Source organism: Anopheles funestus, chromosome 2RL, assembly GCF_943734845.2.
Source record: "Anopheles funestus chromosome 2RL, idAnoFuneDA-416_04, whole genome shotgun sequence".
Classification (NCBI taxonomy): domain Eukaryota; kingdom Metazoa; phylum Arthropoda; class Insecta; order Diptera; family Culicidae; genus Anopheles; species Anopheles funestus.
Genome location: NC_064598.1, coordinates 81,361,224 through 81,385,883, shown reverse-complemented (window position 1 = coordinate 81,385,883; position 24,660 = coordinate 81,361,224). Strand labels below are relative to the sequence as shown.

The following is a 24,660-nucleotide window of genomic DNA, read 5'->3' as shown; positions in this document are numbered from 1 at the left end:
GAGTTGTTTTCTACACGTTTCCCTCCTTTCAACGCAACAAAAAATCACTGTAAAAATTTAAAAAATACAAAAGAAATTTAACAATTAAATAAAAAAGTAATGCTTCAGTTGTTTATTTGTAAATGTAAAAGTGCGAATTAATCGTTGCAATACTCCACAAATCAACCGAAATGCAGGGTTCGTGAGGCAAATTGTGTTACTCCAAAAATTGTTGATTTATTTAACCAGCTTCTCAATACTTCCGGTCAATTCGATCCGCTTACACAAATTATTGTTTCTTAGCACTTTAACTATACATTTTTATTGTACATAAAGTGATTTCCAAAACAAAAATTCATTAATTGGTTACATCAGCAACAACAGTGCCCTCTAGTAGTGAGAACGGAAATGATGCGATGGGAAATGGAAAATGGTTTGCGAAAATGCTAAAATAGCGTGTAAAAAAACTGTACGAAGGGATTTTCCTCGAATTAAAAAAAAACTACCACCGCTAATAAAAATATCTTCACGGAAAATAAATTGAAAATTCAAAAAATTGACCAGGATGTTTGTGAAAGCATTTTTGTAATTTGATTAAACCACCCTACTAGAACAAATATTTATCAGCTAGCGAAGCTCTATCTATTGTAGGGCCTAGGAAAGCTCTATCTATTCATTACTATTGTTTAATTTAGCACCCACACAGTAATCGTGATCGAAGTTATTTCTGTACCAATCAATTCTATTCCATCTGCGGTTACTCCCACGGCGCTTTTGCTATTTATTTAATGGTTTCAACGAACAAAAACCAAGAAGGTAGTAGATTGCAGCCATTGATACTATAATAGATAGTGAAAATTGTATGAAACCAATTTTTAAGTCTCACTGTGACAAGGCCAGGGAGGTGCAAGCATTCGATTTGATTTTTATACTTTTGTACCACGCAATGACAATTGTATGTGCAAAAAACGGTCTTTATTGCTTCCCACCCAGATAACCATACTACGACCACAAAGTCTGATATGAGTCGATAATTATTTTTTTGTTCTGTACTACGACTTCGTGGTCGTAAAGGAAAATTGGTTCTGAAATTTGATATTTTATACCATGCCGATAGAGAATAAAGGCAAAAATGTTTCAATATTTTTTGAAATGAGCGGAAAAGTTTCAATATTTATCCGTTTTAAGAAACTTTTCATAAGATTCGAAAGTTTTCCCAAATTTCGTTCAGCTGCCTTTGCCATTCAACGAAGAATACTTTGACAGGTGTCATCTGACATTTGAACGTGTGTGCTGCGATACATATGTGTAGTAATGTTTATTCTACTTTGTGTATTCAGTGGATTTGTTTTAGACTAAAATTGCGATTATTCAGTGAAATTAATAACAAATGCAATGGCTGACAAAGATTACGCGAAATATTTAAAGAAAAGTGGTGTTTTGTATCGACGCAAACGGCAGATAGAAGAACTTAGAAAAAAAGTGCCTAGTACCGCCGAGCTGTCGTCTAACAACACTAATGATGGTTTGTTTCATTTTGTTACACTTGCTGTATTGGTTAAAAGTTTATCGTAATTCGTTCTTCGTTTAAGGTGTGGGGGAACCAAGTCATGAAACAGCAGTAGAATTTGATGACGATACATCCTTCGATACATTCTTCGATGAGCAGGAAGATGACGCTGTTCCTAGTGTCTCTGAGAGTTCCAGCGATGAAGATGGGACTGACGAAAGCGTAATTGATTTCAATTCAATGACAATATTAGATTGTCTAAAATATTTTGCTTTGTCAACCAACCAAAAGCACTCGGCGATGAACATGCTGCTCTCCATTTTAAAGTTAAAAACAAAGTTTGTGCTTCCAAAAGATGCCAGAACCCTCCTGAACACAAATAGAGATCGACCGGACATAAAAGCTCTCGGAAACGGTTCGTTCTGGAGCCGTGGTATTAAGAAGAGCCTCATGGACAATTTAAGGTATGTATAAAATATCCTGGTAAACGTAGTTTTATTTACTTATTGGTTTTCGTATTTTTAGGTTTACTACTGTAACAGAAACATTATCATTGAATATTAGTATTGATGGACTACCGTTGCACAAAAGCAGTAATATGCAATTTTGGCCCATCATGATAAATATTCAAGAAATGCCTCTGATCGCTCCTATAACAATAGCATTGTACTGTGGGCGCACAAAACCAACGAATGCACCGCAGTTCATGGATTCGTTGGTTAAAGAGCTGAACACCTTAATGGACGAAGGGCTGCTGCTCAATAATCGCCGAGTAAATATAAAAATACGAGCAATAATAGCAGATTCTCCGGCAAGAGCATTTTTGAAAGGTAATTACTTAAAGCTCATTATTAATCTTTATGGACTTATTATCTCTAACTTATAAATAGAATAGAAACACCTTTCACCTTTGCTGGGAAGCTTTTATTCCTTCGAGCCATGAAAGGGTATCATATCCCGGGTATGCTCGGTTGTATTGCTGTGCGTTGTTCCTTCATCCAAAGTCAGGGTCGTGTTCGTAGCGAGGGTCTTTTCGTGAATGATATATGATTTGATATTCATAATTCTGTTTCACTTACTATATTTTTCTTCAAATGGTGTGTATTCATTTCATTTCAAACCACAATTTCCAACAATCGGGTGTGAACATGACCTTCCATTTTTTCAGCCAAAAAGGACAACCAATAAATTGTCCAACATCCCTCATCCTTGATATATAATCAGTGATTGTTTTGTAAGTTTTATTAGTTTCAGCTAAATATGCTCAACTTGAACTTTATAATTCATTTTTTTACATCGAAGGGAATGTGCTTTTCCGCCAAAAGCAAATTCTATAACTTAGATAGTTATGGGATATTTAGGTTTAGTTTAATGGTTTATGGTTTAGTTTAATAGCACCTTTAACTCGGACGACTTGTTCCGAATTTTGTTGGATGCAAAAATTGAAGGGTTCTAATTTCATCTTATTGTTAGTGTAACGACCTACTCGGCCATGCCTTTCATTTATGGCTTATTATTCTTGGCTTAACGACCTCTAGGGTCATGCCGACAACATCTGGCATATCTTACTCATAGTCAGTCCTTACAACTGAAGAACGTTCCGGATGGGATTTGATACCCGGCCCTGCGTGTGGAACTGGCGCCGATCCGGAAACATCATTTACATGTTTTTTTTTATTGCTGGAGTATATTGAATATAAGCAACAATGTGCGTGGATCTGTTTACACCAGACACGCCTGTCCAGAGCGAAAGCTGTGAAACGGGACGGTGTTTTTACTTTGGCCTGAACACAGTTTAAGAATGTTACATTATGTTTGGAAATAGATATTTATAATATTACTCCTTGATTTGAGTTCAAAATAGATATATTTAATTTATATACATGGTATAAGTGCAGGTAATGATAAAAAATATTATATTATTTTATATTTTTCTTTCAAGGTGTGGCCTATTACAATGCTAAAGAAGGATGCTCCAAATGTACGTGTGAGGGTGAGTACAATTACGACGGTAGATGCGTTATTTTTAAGGATATAAAGGCGCCATTGAGAACAGATCAGGCATTTCGTAGCAACGCTTATGGTAAACATCACAGGGAAGTGTCACCCCTTTTACCTTTAAATAATTTCAATATTGTTGACGATGTAATTGTTGGAGATGTACTTCATATATTAGATCTTGGATTAACACGCAGATCACTTTTCGGTTTCAGAGATGGAAGATTAGGTCTACAAACCAAATGGTCAGATAATCAAATAAAAACAATATCGTCTCAAATTTTAAAAGTTAAACTTCCTAATGAGATAGCTAGAAAACTACGTCCATTAGAAGAACTTAAATATTGGAAAGGTACACAATATCATAGCTTCTTTAATTACCTAAGCATTAACATTTATAAAAAACATTTGCCTCATGAACACTACGAACACTTCAAACTTTTGTTTTGTGCCATAGTCTTGCTATCTTCTGAAGTGTACCGTAATAATTGGGAAGTTGCTGGCGACATGCTCAAGGTTTACGTAGAGGATTTTGGAAAGCTCTACGGAGAAAAATGTTTAACCAGTAATGTACATAACTTGATTCATATGTCATCTGAAGTTAAAAAATTTGGACCTTTACCTTCTATTTCCACTTATCCATTTGAAAATGCTTTGGGCCAATTAAAAAAACAGCTTCGCAAAGGAGATAAACATATTCAACAAATAGTGAATAGGCTGTCGGAGTTAGAAGCGTTCAGTCACAATACTTCTACTACGAAGTATAAAGAATTTGCAATAGCCAATAAAACTAAACCAAATGGGTCTACCATGATACAGATGGCTAACTACATACTTAGCAAAGATAGTGGCAATGAATGGTTTTTAACGAGAGACAATCAAGTTGTAAGATACATTAAGTCTTTGGAACAACAAAAAAAGATATTTATATATGGACAACAAATATCTAACATAACTGATTTCTTTTTATCTCCATTTCCATCCCGTAATATTCACATATTTACTGGTTATCTGACTAATTTATCGGTTCATGAGGCTGTTTGTCATCCCGAAAATATTAAATGCAAATTAGTTGCATATGACTTAGATGAAAATTCCGAATATTTATTCATACCTTTGATACATACATTATCCTAGTATCTTTTGAATTATATGACATTGTTTTGTTTAATTTATTTTTTTTTTGTGTAACGCAGTTTTGTTCCACTAAACAACAATATTTTTTTTTTTATTTTTTTTATTTGCTTATCTGATCATTTGATTTTTGCAAAACCCGGTTCCGTTACTCCAACCTAGAAGTGATCTGTGCATCAATCCAAGATCTACAAATTACATCTTCAATAATATTAACATTATTTATAGTTGATAGTCGTGGTAATCTTTTGTAATGTTTTCCATACGCTTAGCAACGGAATTCCTCGTTCGTTTTTCAATATACATTTGTATCTTTAAAAATATTGCTTTTTTATTGTTCGGTAATTGTATTTGTTCGGTTCAAAACAATCGTCGTCTGGGGCCAAAGAACACAATGCGGAGTTTTATATCCAATAAATAATTGGATTGGATTTTTATAAGGTAATAATGAATTAATTTCTTTATTTAAAAGTGCATGAAAATTAATATTACTAGATAATAGTACATATAAACTATAGTGAATTCATGAAAATAAATATTACTAGATAATAGTACATATAAACTATAGTGAATTCATGAAAATAATTATTACTAGATAATAGTACGTATAAACTATAGTGAATTCATGAAAATAAATATTACTAGATAATAGTACATATAAGCTATAGTGAATTCATGAAAATAAAACTAATTACATAATAGTGTAAGCCATAATGAATTCATGCAAATGAAACTATGTACTATATCAATTTTCTTTTTCGGCATGTTGACTTGCGAATGCCTTTTGCCATAGATCGCTCTGCAGCGTGTTTTAATATTTTCATGAAAAATAGTTTAACCATTTCGTCTGTTGCCATTACTACGTTTGTACTTCCTATACATTGAAACAGTTTTAAAATGTTTCTATATGTGTGCATAGCAATTTTGTTGCCTGTTTTTGAAATCCCTGTCCATGTGCATTGTGTAAGAAAAATCCTCTGGAAAAGAGCATCAAGAGTTGCTAACATTCTATTATTTACATCTTTGTCGGTTAGTTTTTGTTTTAATAAATTGGATATTTGCAAAAAATACTCTTCTTCTTCTAAATCTTTTTCAAATTTCTCCATCTCTTCAACGGTTGTTATAAAGGGATGATCTAAGCAAGTTAGATCATTAAACCCTACTTCGGTATGGTTAAGTAAAGTGTTTAGTTGCACTTCAATAATGCCCATGCGATTCCATACTTTTTTGTACTCCTTTAAAACCTGCTCATGTTCATGTTTTTGTTCAGCACGAATGTCTAATATTAATTTAGTTTGAGCTTCTAGTAATGCTTTTACTGATGAACAATCACGGCATCCTTCAGGCATCTCAATATTTCGTACCGGATTTTCATCACTAACCTCAACCTCATTAATGTTTACTTGACTCTCGCTGCGAGTTGGTTTCATAGAGTTTTCCACCACTCTTTGTGAAAACATGTCAGCATACGATGCTGGTTTCCTCGTGATCGATAGTGTGGGTGCCATTCCAGAGTCTGTAGACGATTCACCGGACATAATCATTATTGTTGAATCAGCATCCTCATACGTTAATCCTTGTCGCTTGACCCAACACTGTTGCCTCGTCCACCCTTCTCCCGGAACACAGCTCTCATTCATGACTAAACGGTTAATATTTCCTTTGACGTTTGGCCACAACAGATACGTTTTGTTACTGCTTGTTCCCTGGACCCAAGAATCAGGAACGATGCACAATTCACCGTATCCTTTAGGCCCATGTGTTTGAACTACAGAGAACGGCATCTTAGTTTAAGCTGTAAATAAATAGAAACTTCGTTTATGCGCAATGTAGCATTTCAATGGAGCATCTTTTAGTTAACAAATTTAATACTTACCTTTTACGTCCTTTAGATTAATATTACACATATATTTAACACCACGTTTATTTAAACTAAATAAACTGTTTTTGTTTTAAAACACGCGCTTATTTCTTTTCCCTTCAATTTGTTTTTCTTATTTCAGCTTATGATCTGACGCAGTAATCAGCAACTGGACGTGCCAAACACGATTGAACTGTGCCGCAATATTCTTCATGTCAGTCGAATTTATGAAGAAATTTCCGATAGCGGTTTGCATTGTTTTCAATTCTATGGAAAATTGTTGGCCACGCAAGGTATATTGAAAAGAAACAGCACGACGTTCGTTAAGTTTTTGTGCTGTCATGACGAATTTAACGAAACAAATAATAAAAAATTGGTGTATTTGAACGAAGGATTTAAATGGTTGAATTATTTCATTTGAACTCAATTTGACGGGTAGAACCGCGTTGAAAATTTCACACCCAGAAACGAAATATTTCATTATTATGGTGCATTTGATATAATTATGGCCCGTTTTATGTCATCCACGAAGTCTTAATATTACTGCTGTAAGTGATGCTTTAAGACCGATATCAGACCGTCTTATATAGGTCTTCGAACGGTCGGATATCGGTTTTTGGCTATCTGGGCAGGCACTCTACACTCAATAACGATCAAATCATTTTTTAAACGCTTTTTTCCCTTCAAAGCTTTCCGCCATTAGCGTCCCTTAGTTCTGCAACGTATCTAATCCCATAAGTAACGAATGCGTAGCGAATGCACTAGCACCATTCGTGCGATTGTTGCACTGACCTGCATTTCACAGTCCGTTATGTCATTTGTATTTGATTGCAATCGATTCACGATCCGAAACGGTGCAGTAGCTATCGATCGTACTGATTCGTGCGTGTGTATTTATGCACTTAGTTTAAGCAAACGTGTGCACTTCTGCCGTAAACAGTCTTCTTCCGGTGAGGGACACAGTGCTGGGTAACGAAACAAATCGGAATCATTATAAATCCGCTGTCCGCTATTTCAACGAAACAACATTGTTATTGATTGTTATCTAACACCTTCCTATATTCGGTGTGACTTCGTAGTCACTACCTGGCCATATCTCAATACTGGGCAGACAGTATCGGCTATCTAAAGGGAATACCGCCACCAGTTCCGGTCCGGTTGAAACCTATTGAAAATGCATTAATAATTGTCGCCAGTTCAATAACGCACTACACAGGCACGTGGTTCCGGTGGCATCCGGAATATATGTGAGCGCGTGTCTGGAGGTGATTATCGACAGACAAAGCACACACTTGGCAGTGGGTCAATTATTGCCATGGAGAGAGATGCAGGGCTTTCAAGTTCAAATGATAAATTTTTAGTTAATTTTAGAATCTTTTCAAGTTGAAATGGAATTTGTTGAGATAGAATTGGAATACTTCTTACTTTCTCTAGACGATGTTTGATTCTGTTCAAAGCTTCAAAGTTTTATCAACTACCGAAACCGTCGGAAAATGCTGGAAGTGTTGTAACTGAGTATGTTTTTGAACAGAATAGATTTCATCTTCCAAAAAGCTTGAGAAACGGCGGAAAGATTTCACATCCATCTTTACATATTCTACTTCAAAATGTAAAATAATCCAGAAATGATTCCAACTTATTAACTTTAAGACAAAATCCCCTCTATCGAATGTTTTCAGGAAGGAAGTTGAGCAGCGGTGCTCGTTTCATGCAAAAAAATTATCTAAGAAATAATCTTAAAATTGATTAAAAATGCTAGTGTTTACTAACGTTGAGATTTTTTTTTACATTTTAACAAAAAAAACCTGTTTTGACTAACGATTCAAGCGGCCACTTCATGAATGAAATGAAACTATTTCATGTCCACACTTTACAATTTTTTCACATCACTTGAATAATATCATTGAAAAGAACTCGAGATTAACAACCAAGCCCAACATGTAATGGTACGTATTTTGCACGTATTAATTCCATATGTATGTACCAACCGTGTTGTTCGTCCCACGAACCAGCTGCTTCGCATATACATACTTCATCACATCAGCTGTCTACAGGCGTCCGATTCGTCCGAATGTCCTGTCGAACGTTTCCGGAATCCTTCACAGCCCCCAAGCCACTTGCCGTACCGGAACGACAAGAATTTGGGGGACGATCGACAATTTTACAGCATACCAATTAGGCTTCGGTTGATTGGATAGCATTAATTGGCATTATTGTAGCACGAACGTTTTCGGTTCGCAATTTGAAAAGGGCTTTCCATCCGATCAGTTCCCGGGGATTAAGCTGTAATTGAGAGCTTTGACCGTATGACAAAGAGTTATTCGTCGGGTGGGTGAGCAGCGCCGTGGCTGCAATCGTACCGAGAGTTGGGATTGTTTCACTCTTTTATTGGTATCGAAAATATGCACATTGACAAGATAAGATAAAAACTATGCAAATAATTATGCCATGCTGCATAAAATGCTTATACATAAAAAAGCCGATTAACGAACGCAGTCAAACCAAGTGGAAGTTATTTTAAAAAAAAGACGAAATTAATATGCTTCGCTTTCAACGGTTCATGCGTGTGATTAATCAGCATGAAAACATTGAAATTGATGCCTTTTCCATTTATTGAATGCCTTTCAATACACCTTCACACAACACTTGCCCCATTGATTGATGGTTAATGTTTTCGCACAAATATATATTCCTTTCCTGCTGTTGTTTTTTTTTCACCTCCCACAACAACAATATGATCCTTTTTTGCGTAAATTTATATGCAATAAATGTCTGCCACAATGTGCCGGGTTTTTTTCGAAAGAAATAAGAAAAAAGTGCTTCAAGGATGGTGAACATCTACACGAAACCGTAGCAAGCCGGCAAGCCGACAAAAAGCCCACATTGAGAACGTTTCTTTTCTCTGTCACACAGCAGAACAAAAAGGGTAGAGAATAAAAATGATCCGAGAAAACACGGTACCATAACTCTGCACATTGATCGTCGGCTATTTATAATTCCGTGCAATCAATTTTATATGATGCACAAAGGATGCCCGACCGGTGAACAGTTTATAATTAAGTTTTTCTTTTTTTTGTTAAATTTTATCACCCGACGGATGAAAGGAAGTTTCCCGTATTACATGAACACTGGAAAAACGAAGAGGGTGACCAAGAGCGAGTGAGAAAAAAGAGAGTTAAATATCGATATCGTCCGTGTGAATGCAATACGGGCGGACAAAAAGGAAACAACCGTTTCGAGGGCACTCGAGTAGTGGCCAATGGTAAAAATAATTAAACCCTTACACCAGACCTGTGTGACGTTGTGAAATATTGACTTTAAGAAGTTATATAAACGAGCAACAGCACAAAAAGGAATATTTAATTACTTAATTTTTTTTCTCGGTGGAAAATGTATATATAAAGCATTTTCATTTATCAATGAATCGAAAAGAAAGGAGGAAATTAGGCTTGCGTTATATATGCCTGTGATAATGTTGAATAATATGCCTATTAAACAGAGTTCCAAGATCGTAACGGGTGAACCATTAAAACCCATAACTCCGTAAGGATATGTACGTAAGAGAAATGGTTTCCTAAAAAGGACACACCTGTATGTGTGTGTATGTGCAAAAGCATAACAAAAAGGCGTATTAAAAGCTCCGCACCATTTACCCACACAGTCGCAGTACAAAGTGCACTCTAATTGGGATTAGAAACATAAAGCCCAGTTGCGCACAGTTGCAGGACACGCTAATTATGATCATCTGCTGGAAAATGGAGATGGAATGAGAAATAACACAAACAAAGAAGATACAAAATGCCACACCATTAAAACCTGAAAACATGAATCAAACGGCAATGAAGCATTACACCATTCCAGCAGGTTGGTTTGTGGCAAAACCAACGTGTGTATGTACAATGATGGCGGCTGACTGGGTCGCTCATTACGATTAGCGTTTACATATGCATTTATGTGTGCGACACCAGAGCGGCTTTTCACTTTTCCAGTTTGTCGATGTGTTCCGTGGCTCACCGCGAATCCAACCCCGGCAGGCCATTAAAAATTCGAAAGCAACCATTAAAAGCATCTCCCACCGTTTCAAAAACATTAGCATCCGCAACTGTACTGTTTTTTTGGGACGGATGCTGTTACTGGGGCCGATAGAGGATATCCCGTTGGAGGTCCTGTTCCTGTTCGTTACAGATGCAGCTAAAGAGGTGAATATACAAGCGAGAGTTGTTGTGGAGTTTCCCCTTTTTTGCTGCGGATCGAAAATAGATCAATTATTTGTATAGTCGCATCATATTATGAATCACATAATACATGTCATGCCAAAGAAGAAATGCCCAAAAATAGAAGAAAAATGATTTCAGGCACCCGTTTTTGAGACGGTTGAGGTTGTTTTGGTTATGAGCGCCTGACAGTATGCAATATGGTTTGCAAATCAATACCAATTGCAGAATGTGTTGTACGAATTGCATGCTTTTAGGCGTATTAAACCGAAGACATAAATTTTCCATACAAAAGCCTATTATAATCAATGCTGAATCATTAAGATGCATGGAGTCAAAAAAATGTGAATCATTAGAATGTTTTTAGCGATTATAAAATTGCTTCAACATTTATAAATTTATTGTGAAATAAAGCCATACAAGAATAAGAATCAATATTGAAATTAAATAAAATAAAGGTTAACTAAAAAAAATAAAAATGAATAATGTGACCGTATCAAAGAATAAATAACGAAGATAATAAAACGATTTCTTTGTACTTTTTGTCGGGTTAAACCATCTGCCATTTGTCTGATTCGTTAGGAGAAGATATAAGTCTTTTGCAATCACATGGCTAACCTTGAACCACTATATCACATGGAACCAGCAAAGACAAAGACGTAATCTTTGCGATATAATCTTCTATTCACCTGTCTTGCTTCGCAAGGGTAGATCGTACGATAGATCTGTGTATGTGTATGTCACCCAGTGGCAGCCGGCAATCAGTTGTGAAGAAATGAATTTAAATAATTAATTACTCCAACTTGAGGATGTGATCTAACAACGGACACGGGGTGTGTGTGTGTGTGTGGAGATGTTCTATCATCTGGATAATGGTGTATAAGACATTTACGTGTGTTTTGTACTTAAATATATTTTCCTATAAAGTTTCTAGCTCATTCTTCCGTGTTAAAGTTTATCCCATCGAATAATTAGATTATTTTATTCGACTCGATGTGTGTTGATTTGAAAAAGCTTCATCGAGAAAAACCTAAAAGAAGCGTGCCGAAAGTAACAAAAAAATGGAACAAAATTTTGCTGAAACGCACTGGTAACAAAAAAGAAACTTACATCTGTAGCTGTACAACCGTTTACCACGGTCATATGAGTCTTTTAGTATTATACTTTTGCAAAACTGCTTAATGCGTCTGCATGGTCGGACGATAGTCGACCAAAACTGTTCGTTACGGGTGAAGAAATACGAAATAGACAATCCAGGTGATACGGATTGGTCTTAGCAGAGATGGAAGCTCTCTGGCTTTTTTTTTGACTGCTTTCCTTTTGCGGCATGTTCAGATTGAAACGGAACAACTTTTCGGTAGCGACCAGCCCAGCAAGAATGGAAGCTTCCAAGTGCCCCTCCGGGGGAGGGATCAACCTTCTAGGTGCTTTACCCTTCTATTTTGAGGTAATTTTTGAGCATATTCACTCCACTGCATTCACCGGAGCGTATCCATACCAACCTAGCGAAAAGAATGAAGCTTCCCGGCTGGTCGGTTCTGCTTCGTGTATTTGTTTCGTTATAAGAGAGTTCTTTTTTTTCTTGGGGGTAGGTTTTCTTCACATCACCACACCATATGCAGTGGATAAGTTCCAGCTTCAACCTTCGTACGTGTTGGGTTTTTTCTCCTTTTTTCACTCAAACTAAAATACGACTAAATTTGTGGTTTGCTTGAGGTGTGAATAAATTCCCATCAAAAACAGCTTCCGCACGGTCCGAGGCAAAAACTTATCCATCCCACAATGTATGCCATAGACACGGTGGTATGTTTTAGGTCATTGCGGTCATCTCATTATAAGTTTTCTGACTCCCTTCAAACAAAATAAGCAAAAGGTCTACGATCCGTGTCTGCTAGCGAAGAATTTATTGCTTATTCCGCTCTCTCTCTACTTACGCCGCACATTGTCACAGCGGGACAATTACCTTTTTGAAATTTACAATTGACAAAATAAAATATCGAATCTACATAATGTATCTCCGAATGGTAAATATCATACATAAACAGTTGCCGATATTTAAATATTCTTCTCACGCGACTGGCGTCTAGCATGATGCATATGTTATGCAGAATTGATGATTGTGATTTTTGAATGCTGCATAAACATAAGTATCATCCAAACACAAGAGTCTGACTACAAACGGTTACGGAAGATTTCTTCACGTTCGATAAGACAACAACGTTTGCAGTTGAGTTGTCGCTTCAAACCGATTGCTCGATTGCGCAAAGGGTGCGAAACTGTGCATAAGTAGCTGTAATTAACATTCCCGTTGCCGGTATGGAATGGAAAGAATAGAACAAAAGAATCTGATAACATTCACGGCGACGTTCAGACGGTGGCGTCTTGTAAAGGATTTTTTGCATTTGGTGGGAAAAAATGTCAATCGAAAGCTTATAAGCTAATACAGATTTATCGTTTTCTTGTTTACGGGGTTGATAAGGGAAAGCAATACACTAACTTTTTGATGAGTTTTTGCTTTTAATCATGTATGTTAAGTTTAGTTTATAAATGTCTTACAAATGCTTCCCATTAATAACGCGATGGCAGAATGTTTTGTATCTTACTGACGAAAAGTACCTCTAGCGAAATGACTTCAATCATTGTTAGATTACTCTTTAATCACATGCAAATACATTGCAGAGTTTCATTTGATAACTGATCTCATTACAGAATGTCTGATGGAATCAATTGATTTGTAAGATTTGACTTAATTGACTTTGGTTTTTACAAATCAGCATCCTATCACAACGGATCGCTTGGTTGAATTTGAGCTTCTATTCGATATCTCCCTGTAAAGTAACAGGTTTAATATCCACTGTGTTTCAAGCTCCAGTAAACACTTGATAAACACAAAGCTTTTGCGGAAGGCAAAACCGGTAAAAGCTTTCTGGACGCGCTCCAGTGTCATACTGGCTGATGTACAGAAAGGTGATCAGATACTGCTAGCGTAATCCGGATGTGATCAGCGTAATCACACCAAAGGACAATACAAGGATTAGAAGAAGTTAATAAGCTCAGACGCGATCCTACACTACATACATAAAGATTTGTTTGCCTTTACAACAATCGCTGAGTGGTGCGTATCGTACGTTAACTTACTGTCGAACCAGACTCCAGGATCATTAATCAAGTATGTGCGACTCAAAGAAACTCCATCAAAGAGATTGAGTTTGATTGGGTTGTGAAGGATAGGAGAACGGATAGGAGAGTGAAGTTTTCAAGTGATAACTGCAGAAAAAGATAGTCATGTGCAGAGGAAATTATTGAATATATATTAAGAACGTCAGTGTAACAATAAAAAGTTTAATAAAGTGAAGGACAGTAGAAAGAACGTAAAAATCACAAACAGAAGACGACTTAAAACACTACTTCGGGGTGCATCTGTTTAAGAGAAAAAAGAGACACTTTCGGGTAAAGCGTCCTCACGACAGGTCCTTATATCAAATCCCATTTGCATCGACCTGCGTAGCAAGGGTTGACCATCCGGCTACGTGGAAAAATAAGTCATGTAAGCCAAGAACGGTCGGCATTTTTTTATATTTTTTATTATTTTTTAACCTTTTTTTATTTAAAGCATTATTTGAGTGACGAGAAACTTATTTCAACAAATTCGCATTAAAATACTGCAACTTATAAATTTTGCTAAATTACTCAAAAAAATCTAAGGCTATAGCCTTAGGAAATTTTCAAATTTATAGAATTTTTTATTCTTTTTTTATTCACATCTATTTTTTTTCTTCTTTAAAACTTTATTACTTTTATTTGAGTGAATAGAAACTTATTTCAACAAATTATCATTAAAATCCATAAATTTTTAAATTTTGCTAAATTTCCAAAAAAAAAGCTAAGGCCTTAGGAAATTTTCAAATTTTTAGATATTTTTTATTTTTGTATTATTTTTTATTCTTTTTTTATTTAAATCATTATTTGGGTAAAAAGAAACTTATTTCAACCAATTCACATAAGATAAATCAATTTATAAAATTTTGGTAAATCTCCCAAAAAAAGCTTCGGCTATAGTCTTGAGAAATTTTCAAATTTTTTATTTTTTTTATTTTTTATTTCTTTTTTATTTAAAGCATTATTTGAACAAAAATAAACTTATTTTAATCCATTCGCATTAATATACATCAATTTATAAATCTTGCTAAATTACATTTTAGAAGATGTATCGAAATACCAAGTTTAAGCTATGTTTTAAGTAATAGGCCATGTAGAAAACGGATGGCTACTCTAAAATCGATGTAATAGGTTTCATTTTATACATATAATGCTTTCAAAATAGTATTATTAAACCTACAATTAAAATTTAGTTTAAGGCAACTATAAGCTCGTAATTTTTAGCACATTTAAATAGATTACAAACAACAAAATTAAACCTGTTCCACCGAGATTTCGCGAAATGAATGTTGCTAAACCATGAATGAAACGATTCACAACATCAGCCCCAAGTTCATGATCAACTCCCAAACTCCCCAAACTCCCATAGGTCACGGACACGCATAAAAAAACAACTCTCTCTCGCTCTGCCAAAATCCCATCGCAAACTCTCCAAAGGGCGATGTTTTTCTTCCGGTCTACCGGCATATTTTGATTCCGGCTGTTTTGTTTTGATTACTTCATTCGCTCCATATACCCGAAACCGTTTTCCGATCCGGTATACCCTGGAGAAACTGTGAAATTGAAGGCGCGTGCGCCAACATCGTGAACTAGACCGGAATACGACACCAAAGCCCGATCCGTACTGTTCATGCGAAATTTTGCATTCATTCGCAAACCATGCCCTACCATGGAAAGCATGTTACCTCCCCTTAGGGAAAGCACACAGAGGAGGAAGATTTTCCACAGCTTCGAGAGATATACCGATCTGTTCGGGGGTTTCGGCACACTCTAGCTAAAAGGTGCAACTTCGGCCAGCATCCGGCCGACAGTGCTTGTCGTAGGTTCGGTCGAAACGGACGCGATCTGACACTGACACGGTGGTGTATTCGGCGCTAGTAATACGGTCGGTGATCTCGTCGGCGACATTCTTGCACGACCTGTACCAACTAGCACAATGTAAAAGTGTGGTCGAAGCGAAATGGGTTGATAATAAAAATGCGTACAATATGTGATGTAACGTGGTACATATTTCTAAAAGGATAAAAGTGATAAAAAATAAGTAAAATTATCATTTAAATATGATAACGGCGAGCGAAATGTGGTGTAAGTGAAATGATCATAAAAGTGTATTAAAACTTAAATCTAATTTGGGATTAAAAATGTTACGTTATTTGAATACAACGAAATGGTTTGTTTCATGTGAATAAATTCGCTACCGTACGAGCTCTTTAACTTAAACGAATTACATAACGACAAGGGAATGTGTGGCACTTTAGTAAAATTTAATTAACGAAATAATTGAAGCAACATTCCAACAGTGAACTATCTGGGTAACGAGACAACTATTTATAGCTTTGCATTCCTTCCAAGTGCCATATTCCCATCCACAAAAGGAACTAAATGCAGTAAAAAGCAAAGCTTCATTGCAATAGGATTCCATTTGCAACTTATTAAAGCAATGACTTAAAGCTTAAAGCACACGCTCGCGTTAACCGATCGCTAATATGTGTGCGACCAAAAAAAAAAGGTGTATGAAGCAACCAAAATATGGTGATATTGAAACCGAAAGAATGAAAAAAGAAGTAAAGCAAAAATCCCTTTCCCGCTAAGCTCCAATCCTTTACCCTTCCCGTTTCTCCACTCTTCCATCGGTTTCCCCTCCGGCTAAGGACTCATTTCCGGTGAAGAAAGGACTTCCTCCGGTGTCGGGTTTTGTGTACGCACAAGTCGGGGCTACCCTACAACCGGACCAGTTTCTGGTGGTGGTGAATTTAAAAATTTAAGAACGCACCGCATCGTTATGGTAGTGAAAGCCAGTTTACTGAGGTCGGGATTCACTAGTGGCCATTGCCATGGGGTTGCTTTACCATCGGGATCACCATCTGCGTTTTGTGCGAATTCAATTGTGGCTGATGCGGATTTATATGTGTATATGTTGGGTGTGGTTTAATGTTTGATTTTGTTTTTTGTTTTGCTTTTGGATATGGTAAGCTTTTGTGTGTGTGTGTTTGTTTTTTTTTGTTTTTGGGGATGCTTTTTGGGGATGGTTGTGGAAATTTAGCAAAATGGAAGAAAAATTAAATTATTCATACAACGATCGAACAGCTTTAAAACTTTTCTCTTTAAAGCAGACAGCAAATACAGTCTTATGTGTAATGAGATTTTTTTAAAAAGGAATAATTAAGCCACCAAAAATTGCACTCTATTACGCAGTTAATTTTTTCCAATTTTCGTCGGAAAAATTCTCACAAACTAATCTACCACAAACATCAATTAACAAACAAAATGAGAGAAAAAAAGCAACGTCGATAAGTTTCTCATTCGTTTGACACAATCAAACACCTTTCTACGGTGCTTGATTGGGGAATTTTCCACGGAACGAAAACGTTATCCTGCCTGATGCCTTAGTCAAGGATGGCTTAAGGAAGGCCTACAAAAATTTAGCCAATTTTCGCACCACCTGTCTGGGGTGGTTTTTATCACTTCCTTTTTTTCCCACTACTACCTGTCGTTCATCCAAAAACCGTACAAATCAACCGTAAAGTTATTGGGTCTGAGATTAGCTCCAGATTTTATGTATTGTGTGAGAAAGGTCGTATATGCGGGCGTTCCTGGGAAGTCAATCTTTGGAGGGATGTTTCTTGTTGTTATCCTCGTTATGGCCATCCACACTGTCTGGTTATTTGTTTGATTTTCTTTCTTACACATCACCATCACTATTCCTGTTCACTTTCAGCATCTGCTTTTATGGGTGAATTTTCCCGGGTGTGAGGTTTTCCCTCTCCCTCTCTCTATTTTCTTTCCGGTGGTTGTGGATGTGTGTTTGTGTATATAAAAAAGTGTGCGTTAAGGTGTGTGTGTGTGTGTGAAAGTGATCCTCAAAGCGGAAGCTTAAATCATTCAATGAAGTAGGTGAAGAAAAGAAAACATTAAGATTATAAGCTAAAACCTTACCGGAATACCGAAGGGGGGAAAAATACCCCAAAAAAGGAAGGAAACCTTATGAAGAATGTTTTCAGATTGGGCATACGGTTAACTAGAAGGTTTATTTCGCAAATGTAAGATAGTCAGTGTTTTCCCCCGTGTGCACGTACAAAAAAAAGGTACCTAACCAAGTGAAAAAGAAGAAAATGTTGTAAGAAAAAAAAGATGTTATTCGATTAAATCGAGCGGAAAGTGATTTGATAAAGCAAATCGAGAGAAAAGCTCGACGGAAAAGCATTTCCCACACACATACACAAGGAAACAAGGTTTTGCTGTCAAAGGAAGGATTTCTTTTTATCCCGGTTAAAAGGACATCGGAAGCTTCCCGAGAAGCTTTCATCCGGAAGGTTGGCAACGCTGGTAGCATTTGCCACACACACAAACACACAGTTGTGCTCCTAATTGCCAAACCGGAAGGACTTCATTACTGTCCTGGGCGATTCTTGGCAGCGGACCGGACGACGAGCTTCTTTACGGCCATGGCACAAAAGGTAAGTAGCGCTACGTTTTGGCCATTGGGGTTTTTTTGTTGCAACTTTCTTTGCCTCATATTGGCCGGGATACACATTAAGTTCAGACGTTTGTGTGCCCCGGGAATGTAAACCCATCCGGGTTCCGGTGGTAGGCGTGCGTATCTTGCGCCAAAAACCCCTCTAATGGGTCACGGTGAAATGGCATGATACCGAACTACTAATAGATTACCAACACGGTGGATGTACGTGGATAACTTTTTAAAAGCTTCCTCGTGGCCTTAAAATGATGTACGCCGCGAAAGCATTATTTTGACGGGGATGGTGGGAGGTTTGGGGGAAAAGTTTTCGCCCAAAAAACCCCACCGGGGAAAAGAATTATTGGACACACTGGTAGTTCGGATCGGTGTACGTGTGCTGACGGCCAACGGAGAAAAACCCCCCTACCAAATGGTTGAAAGTTTGCTCTTTGGTCGGCCATGAAGCGTAGAGGATGATACAAAGCAGGAAGCACAAAAAGGGAAGTGAAATTTGGGGACGAATTTAATTAACTCTTGCCTAACGCTAAATATTGTGGGTACTAGTGGTCCCAACCATTTTACCATTATTTATGTTTGGTTCATTAAATACGGAACCATCTTGTGTCTTTCGTGCATTAAAGATCACCGTCAAGAAGAATCACTCAAAGTTGGCGAAAAGAGCATCAAACGCGATGCTATTGAAGAAGAACAAAAAAAAGTTTCTTTTCCTAACTCCTAACACATTAAAATTGGTAAAATTTACGAACGAGAAATTCCACACGAAACGAAAACGAAGCTTTCGCATCAGCCTTTTCCGGATCTATTAAGTAAGCTTCTAATAAATTTCCTTACCTTTTGCTGATTATGCCGAAAGCTTCCTCTGTTTAATGGTTTCTACTCGCTTTACAATTTCCACCGAAGAGGTAAGGATTCAAGTCTTTCCCCCCCAAAAAAAGGGGAACTCCGAAAGGAATTTAATGAAACATAATTAATCATTAGCTAACTGAAAGCGGTAGGTATCGGCGCAGGGCTTTGCTTTTATTGTTTGCATCTTTCCACCAAAGCAGGATGAGCAAGAAAGCAAAAAAAACCGAAATACAACAACTCACGGCTCTCTTACGGCATCGTTTATTCGAACGGAAATGCCCGTTGACAGATGACCGGAATCCATCGTCGTACAAGATGGTGCACCACTTCAAGTGTCCTCCGAGGGAGGCCTCGTTTTCCACGAAATTATCTCATCGCGCTTAATTAATTAACCGGTTAGATACCAAATCGTTCGCGTGTTTTTAGGGGTGTCGGCAGAGGGTGGTGGGAGAACGTGATTGGACAATTCAGTAGGTGGGTTCGTACACTTTAAAGGATAGATCACGTGGGCCGTCGGTACGTGGATTGGGTTTCAATTATGAACCGATTATATTCCATGGAAATTTGATTGCATTAGTAAATGGAAAACGTTAGATTATTGAATTACAACCAATTACGGGATCGATAGATCGAGAGGGGTTGAAAAATGGCGCTACACGCGCTTGAAAGCTTTCGATTTCGGTGTGCTGAATAGTGAACCGGAAATTTGACCGAACAATGGTTTTTGATCAAATTTTAATCTCTTCATAATTAAACAAAAAAAATATCACTCCGTCTCGAAGATATTTTGAGGTAAGATTTAGTTAGGGATTCTTTTTTTTGCTCTATTTTGTATTTGAATAATAATTGCATTTTTAAGCTGTTATTTTTTTTTAATCTTCCAATCCCCAATGAAGCACTCCTAATAATCTTCATTACGGCGCTAGACATTTGGCGACTTTTGCTACAACGTTCCGAAACACAAACCAACGAACGAAAGTCCTCTGCTTGTGGGCGTTTCGCTTTATTCACCTGCAAGGCACACGGAAAAATGTTTCTTAATGAACGTTTTTCATTTCATTAGCGGCAAGATTTTGGCTCCATTTTGCCGGGATGTCCTTTTTCTCGCGCTCTCACCATTTCGGGTCGCGCTTTGTGATCCGTTTTTGATGAAGTCCTCCCACAGGAGCTCGGAGAAACTCGTCGAAAGCTTTTTGGGAAAGTTTTACGGTAAAAACTTTTGCACCGTCTCGCCACTTACCTGAGCTGCTCAGCATGATGGAAGTTGCGAAGGGGAGGTGAAATTATGATTTTCTTCTTTCGTTTTGTGGAGACGCAGAAAAAAAAACACATCGTTACGTTTTCGTGAGGACATGTCTATCAAAACGGTGTCTCGCACCTGCAAGTACGTTCCGACGTTCCAGCAACTCCACAAACTTTCCATTTCCTAGGAAGCTTGAGCACCTAACCGTACGAACCGAGCCTGCCAAAGCCCGGCTTATCAATGTAAGCTTTAACGAGAGGTATATAAATCGGCACCGCACGGTACGGCGCTCGATGTCTGGGAAATTTTCCGCACCGAACCGTTAAGTGATGATAAAACGTGAAAAGTGAGCTTCTACCGGTGAAGCAAAGAAATAGCAAAAAAAAAATCCTACGCTGCGGTCGGTTCACTAGGTTGGCTTTATCTTTCGTTTGCCTCACTTACAGCCTTTCGATTTTGCTTCTTTCTACGTTGCATCTTGCCATGTTCACGACATCACCGTTCATTATCCTTGCGCTCAGCAGACTGCAGTCGAACCGCGCAAGAAAAGCCATAAAGCTTGGGCGATGTGTGCTGTAATAAACATCGGTACAGCTTACAGCAAACTGGGACGAAACACAAAACAGAAGAAAGAAAAAAAAATCGACCTAACGGGTGGCAAGGAAACCGAAAAACCAACCACCCGGAATGTAACTTCCGACGACGCCATGGCCCCAAAAAAAGGGACACCGAAAAAAAAGTAGAGCAAAACCAAGAGAACAACCCTTTTAAATCTCCCTTGCAAGACTTTTCAGTCTTGCCCTTTTTTGTTTTATTTCTACCGTCATTCTTTGTAACGGAAAAGTCAACTGTTCGACTCGAAGACAACGCATGGAGCGCGACTCTGTGCCGATGGATGCAAAACTTTGGGCATTTTTTTTTGTTAGAGGGAACTTGCACTATATCATATCGCCGTACGTCACCACACGAGGGTCATGTTTCACATCAAATTCACTTCTGTGCCGCTTCTACCGTGATGTAATACGTGTAACAGCTCGTATATTTATGACCCAAGGTCCTGTTAGACGATCGCAGGTCGGCTTGGGCTGCAAGCAGCAGCAACGAATCGGGTGTGGCCTTGGTAGCAATGAGTACCTGATTTACATCAGCTTCTTTTTTTACACCCACACTCTGCTCTTTCCCCAACTTACCCTCCTCCTCACAAAAAGGCTCACAAACGCACCGACAAGGAAATTTGTCAGATAGCATCGACTCAAACTGAACGACTCAAGTGGAAAGCTCCGACAAAACGTTTCCATGGAAACGTGTGTTCGGTGCGAGTAGACACATCTGTCATATTGTAAAGTTTTCCTGATCGGTTGAAAGCTTCCGCATAAGCAAGTGGAATACTTTTCTCTACATGGTATTGGTTTCTTTTTCTTATTTAGTCCGAAGTTTTTCTTCCGAACACGGTTATCGGAAGGAAAACACGCGCGATGAAAGAAGTTTGACTAAAGTGCATCAAAACTTTTGGGCCATCTCGACGGAATCGAGCTCACCTGTCCCGTCTCATTAGCTGTTTGTTTGCTGTCGGAAGTAAATTTATCTTTTTCGCTTCAAACGTTTTCTGCCCGAAAATGGGATTTCGGGCAGTGCAGATGCAACGAATCCAAAACCGGAACTAAGAGCTATAAGAAGCTGTATCGTTGTGCAGCGAACGGGAGAATATCTCTTGATAAAGAAGCCCCGCCAGGTTTTTTGGAAAGCTAACAGGTTCCGTGACGTCTTAAATCTTATCGTGCTTTACGAGCTGGCTTTAACGTTTTTGTTGTGTATTTTGGTGCTGTTTATGGTACGAAATGTGGGCCCGCTTGTTTGATGATGGTGATGCTCTCGAAAGCGCCCGCGCCACGTCAAGCGTTCTAGCGCACAGGTGGAGCAGCCTGGTGGTTGACTTGCTTAAGCACTTCTTTGCGACATCTAACGTGCGCCTTACCACAGTTCGGACTGCTTTTGCTGCTGGTGAAGATTTAATTCGGATTTTTCTCAGCCGGTAAAGCTAGCACACAGGAAAAAGCGTCTTACGATGGCTTCATTTGATGACTGAGGGATTGCTAGAATTATTGCCCACCGCTGCTGTTCAGCTTTTTCACTGCTGTGGGGCCCAATTTCATGCTAGAAAAATACATCCTCATCGTTTCTTTACCAGCCGCACAAAATACACAGCTCACAGGGTCCCGTTTTATTGTGACCTCTGACATAGTTAAACAAAGAAAAAAGGCAAGCAGATAAAGCAACGCTAGAACACGGTTGGATGACAGCGTTTTGTTGAATTCTTGGCAAGATTAGCTAGCAAAAAAAAAGTACGGCTTCACCGTGGAGGGAAACATTTACGCTGGCAAATTTATGGTACGCGACAAGATTTACGTTTCAGTTTTATGTGCGAAGCAAACAAACCGCGCCAAGCACCAATGCGATGCGACAATGGGAAGCTTTTTGCTTGGTAGGGCTTGTCGAGGAAGTTTTTTTTTCGAAGCACCTGGACAGTGTTTAGAAACGAATTTCCCAACACTGCATTATCATTATCACTTAAGGGTAGTTAAAAAAATATATAAATTTTTTATTCAGATACACAAAGTTAAGTGAAACATAAATGGTAGAAAATTATATTATATTGGTTTCGTTCCTATCAAAAAAATGTCATATGAATGAGCAACAATTTTTTATTAACTTTTTGGCAAATAAACTAGAAACATAAATACTTTATGTTTAAAGTAGAACCGATATCAAAGATCAACATTATAAAACTGCAAAAAAATAAAGACTGAAAAAATAATGAGTCCGAATAAAATATATCAAAAGTTTTAGTATGCTAATCAAAAATGTTAGCACGATGTTTACAAAGATAATGAAACAAATGAGCGAGTAAATAAAAATAAAACAGCAATCGGAATAAAACACAATTGATCAGGAAAAAATAGAAAAGCACAAATCTATAAATAAGAATAAGAAATATATAAACTGACAAGAAATCAACTTACAAATACTGCAAAATTAAGAAGTCGAATAAAACGAATAAAATAAGAACTTAATAAAACAGAAAAATATAAATAAATAAATAAATAATTTTAAAACAATAAACAAATAAATCCAATTCACATATATATGTAAATAAAGAAGTAAATAAATAAAAAAGTAAATAAACAAAATTAAAAAAAGAGTAGACTAGCCAAATTAGTAGAAAAAAATGCATCGTTGAAAATGGAAACTTTTCTCTATTATTCATATATTAAATATACTTTCAAACAAGCTCCTTCTTTCCTTCCACAAACAACATTACACTTGTTCCTTCAAAGTAGCATACATTGTGTATTGCCACCTCGGAAGAATCGTGTGCTTCCTGGGCGTCAGTAATTACGCTCAGGATGCACTCAGCAGGAACGGCTTTTCCTCTAGAGACGCGTGCCATGCACCGAAACCAAGAGTTTTGCTTCATAATACTCATCCACCTCTCGGTACTCAGCCTTATAGCGATAGGCGGGTTGTTTTTTTATCAAACCCAGTGTTGCAACACTTCGCTTTAACGACTCTTGCTGAAGAAAAATGAGAGTGAGTGTAACGAGTGATGCTTCCTACCGCGCCGGAAAAGCAGCTTCCTTTAACGGGTTTCGGTTCAGTGCGACTCGTTACACGGGTTGATTATCCTGGGGAAGGCATTCCCCAAAAAAAAAGGGAGACCGACGATGTTCGCGCTATTATGTGCCTACTCTTGTGGGGACTGCTTTCCCCCGGGGGAGTTCCGGTTAGCGAAGCAGGCCGACTACAAACGACATTGTGACACACTTTTATCTGGAAGGTTGGGTGGTTGGGTGTAACAGAAGAAAAATCAACGTTCGCGATTGGGCGCGACAAGCAAAACCCAGAAGCCGGCAAAGCTAAAGCATTAAAAGATGCCGAGAAAGTGTTGTCATGTAGTTTTGTATCATCACAAGCAGCTTAGCATCATAAACTGCACATTTCTATGGATGACGTGTACCGCAAAAACAGGCGCAAAATTGTCCGCGGTACATACGCGATCGATGATGAGCAAGCAAGCGACATGCGTGGGCCAAAACTGCTGTCATTAGCACCTCGTCCTGTACAGTTCTCGCATACAATCTAGCAAAGGGAAAAGCTTTTTCACACTCAGTAATAGTCGCGCATGTTTGGGAGCTTGCTTTTGTTCTTGTACGGTTAATAATGCTCTCAAGGCAAGATCGT

At 37.8% G+C, this 24,660-nt stretch overlaps 3 protein-coding genes across 7 annotated transcripts in view; 2 read left to right on the top strand and 1 right to left on the bottom strand.

Moving 5' to 3' along the window:
• The first annotated feature begins 972 nt into the window (after window positions 1-972).
• On the top strand, window positions 973-7,114 carry LOC125761359 (uncharacterized). Its single transcript, XM_049422411.1, has 4 exons — window positions 973-1,953; window positions 2,015-2,319; window positions 3,432-5,062; window positions 6,625-7,114. The coding sequence occupies exons 1-3, from the start codon at window positions 1,730-1,732 to the stop codon at window positions 4,622-4,624; spliced, it is 1,722 nt and encodes a 573-aa protein (XP_049278368.1). The 5' UTR covers window positions 973-1,729; the 3' UTR covers window positions 4,625-5,062; window positions 6,625-7,114.
• On the bottom strand, window positions 5,054-6,641 carry LOC125761366 (uncharacterized). Its single transcript, XM_049422425.1, has one exon. The coding sequence runs from the start codon at window positions 6,403-6,405 to the stop codon at window positions 5,362-5,364; it is 1,044 nt and encodes a 347-aa protein (XP_049278382.1). The 5' UTR covers window positions 6,406-6,641; the 3' UTR covers window positions 5,054-5,361.
• Window positions 7,115-15,010: 7,896 nt separating the features above from the next.
• LOC125761356 (toll-like receptor 6) overlaps window positions 15,011-24,660 on the top strand; it is a 161,170-nt gene continuing 151,520 nt past the window's right edge. For 3 of the 5 annotated variants that reach the window (XM_049422405.1, XM_049422407.1, XM_049422403.1), the window contains exon 1: window positions 15,956-18,312. The gene's annotated coding sequence lies outside the window, so the exon portion shown is untranslated. The other 2 variants (XM_049422406.1, XM_049422404.1) reach the window with 2 other exon arrangements.

Bases quoted from the DNA above. Each gene is read 5' to 3' on its own strand.
- LOC125761359 (XM_049422411.1), top strand. From the start codon at position 1,730: ATGACAATATTAGATTGTCTAAAATATTTTGCTTTGTCAACCAACCAA. The intron at 1,954-2,014 runs GTATGTATAAAA...TCGTATTTTTAG, and splicing joins AGCCTCATGGACAATTTAAG to GTTTACTACTGTAACAGAAA. The intron at 2,320-3,431 runs GTAATTACTTAA...TTTTCTTTCAAG, and splicing joins GGCAAGAGCATTTTTGAAAG to GTGTGGCCTATTACAATGCT.
- LOC125761366 (XM_049422425.1), bottom strand. From the start codon at position 6,405: ATGCCGTTCTCTGTAGTTCAAACACATGGGCCTAAAGGATACGGTGAA.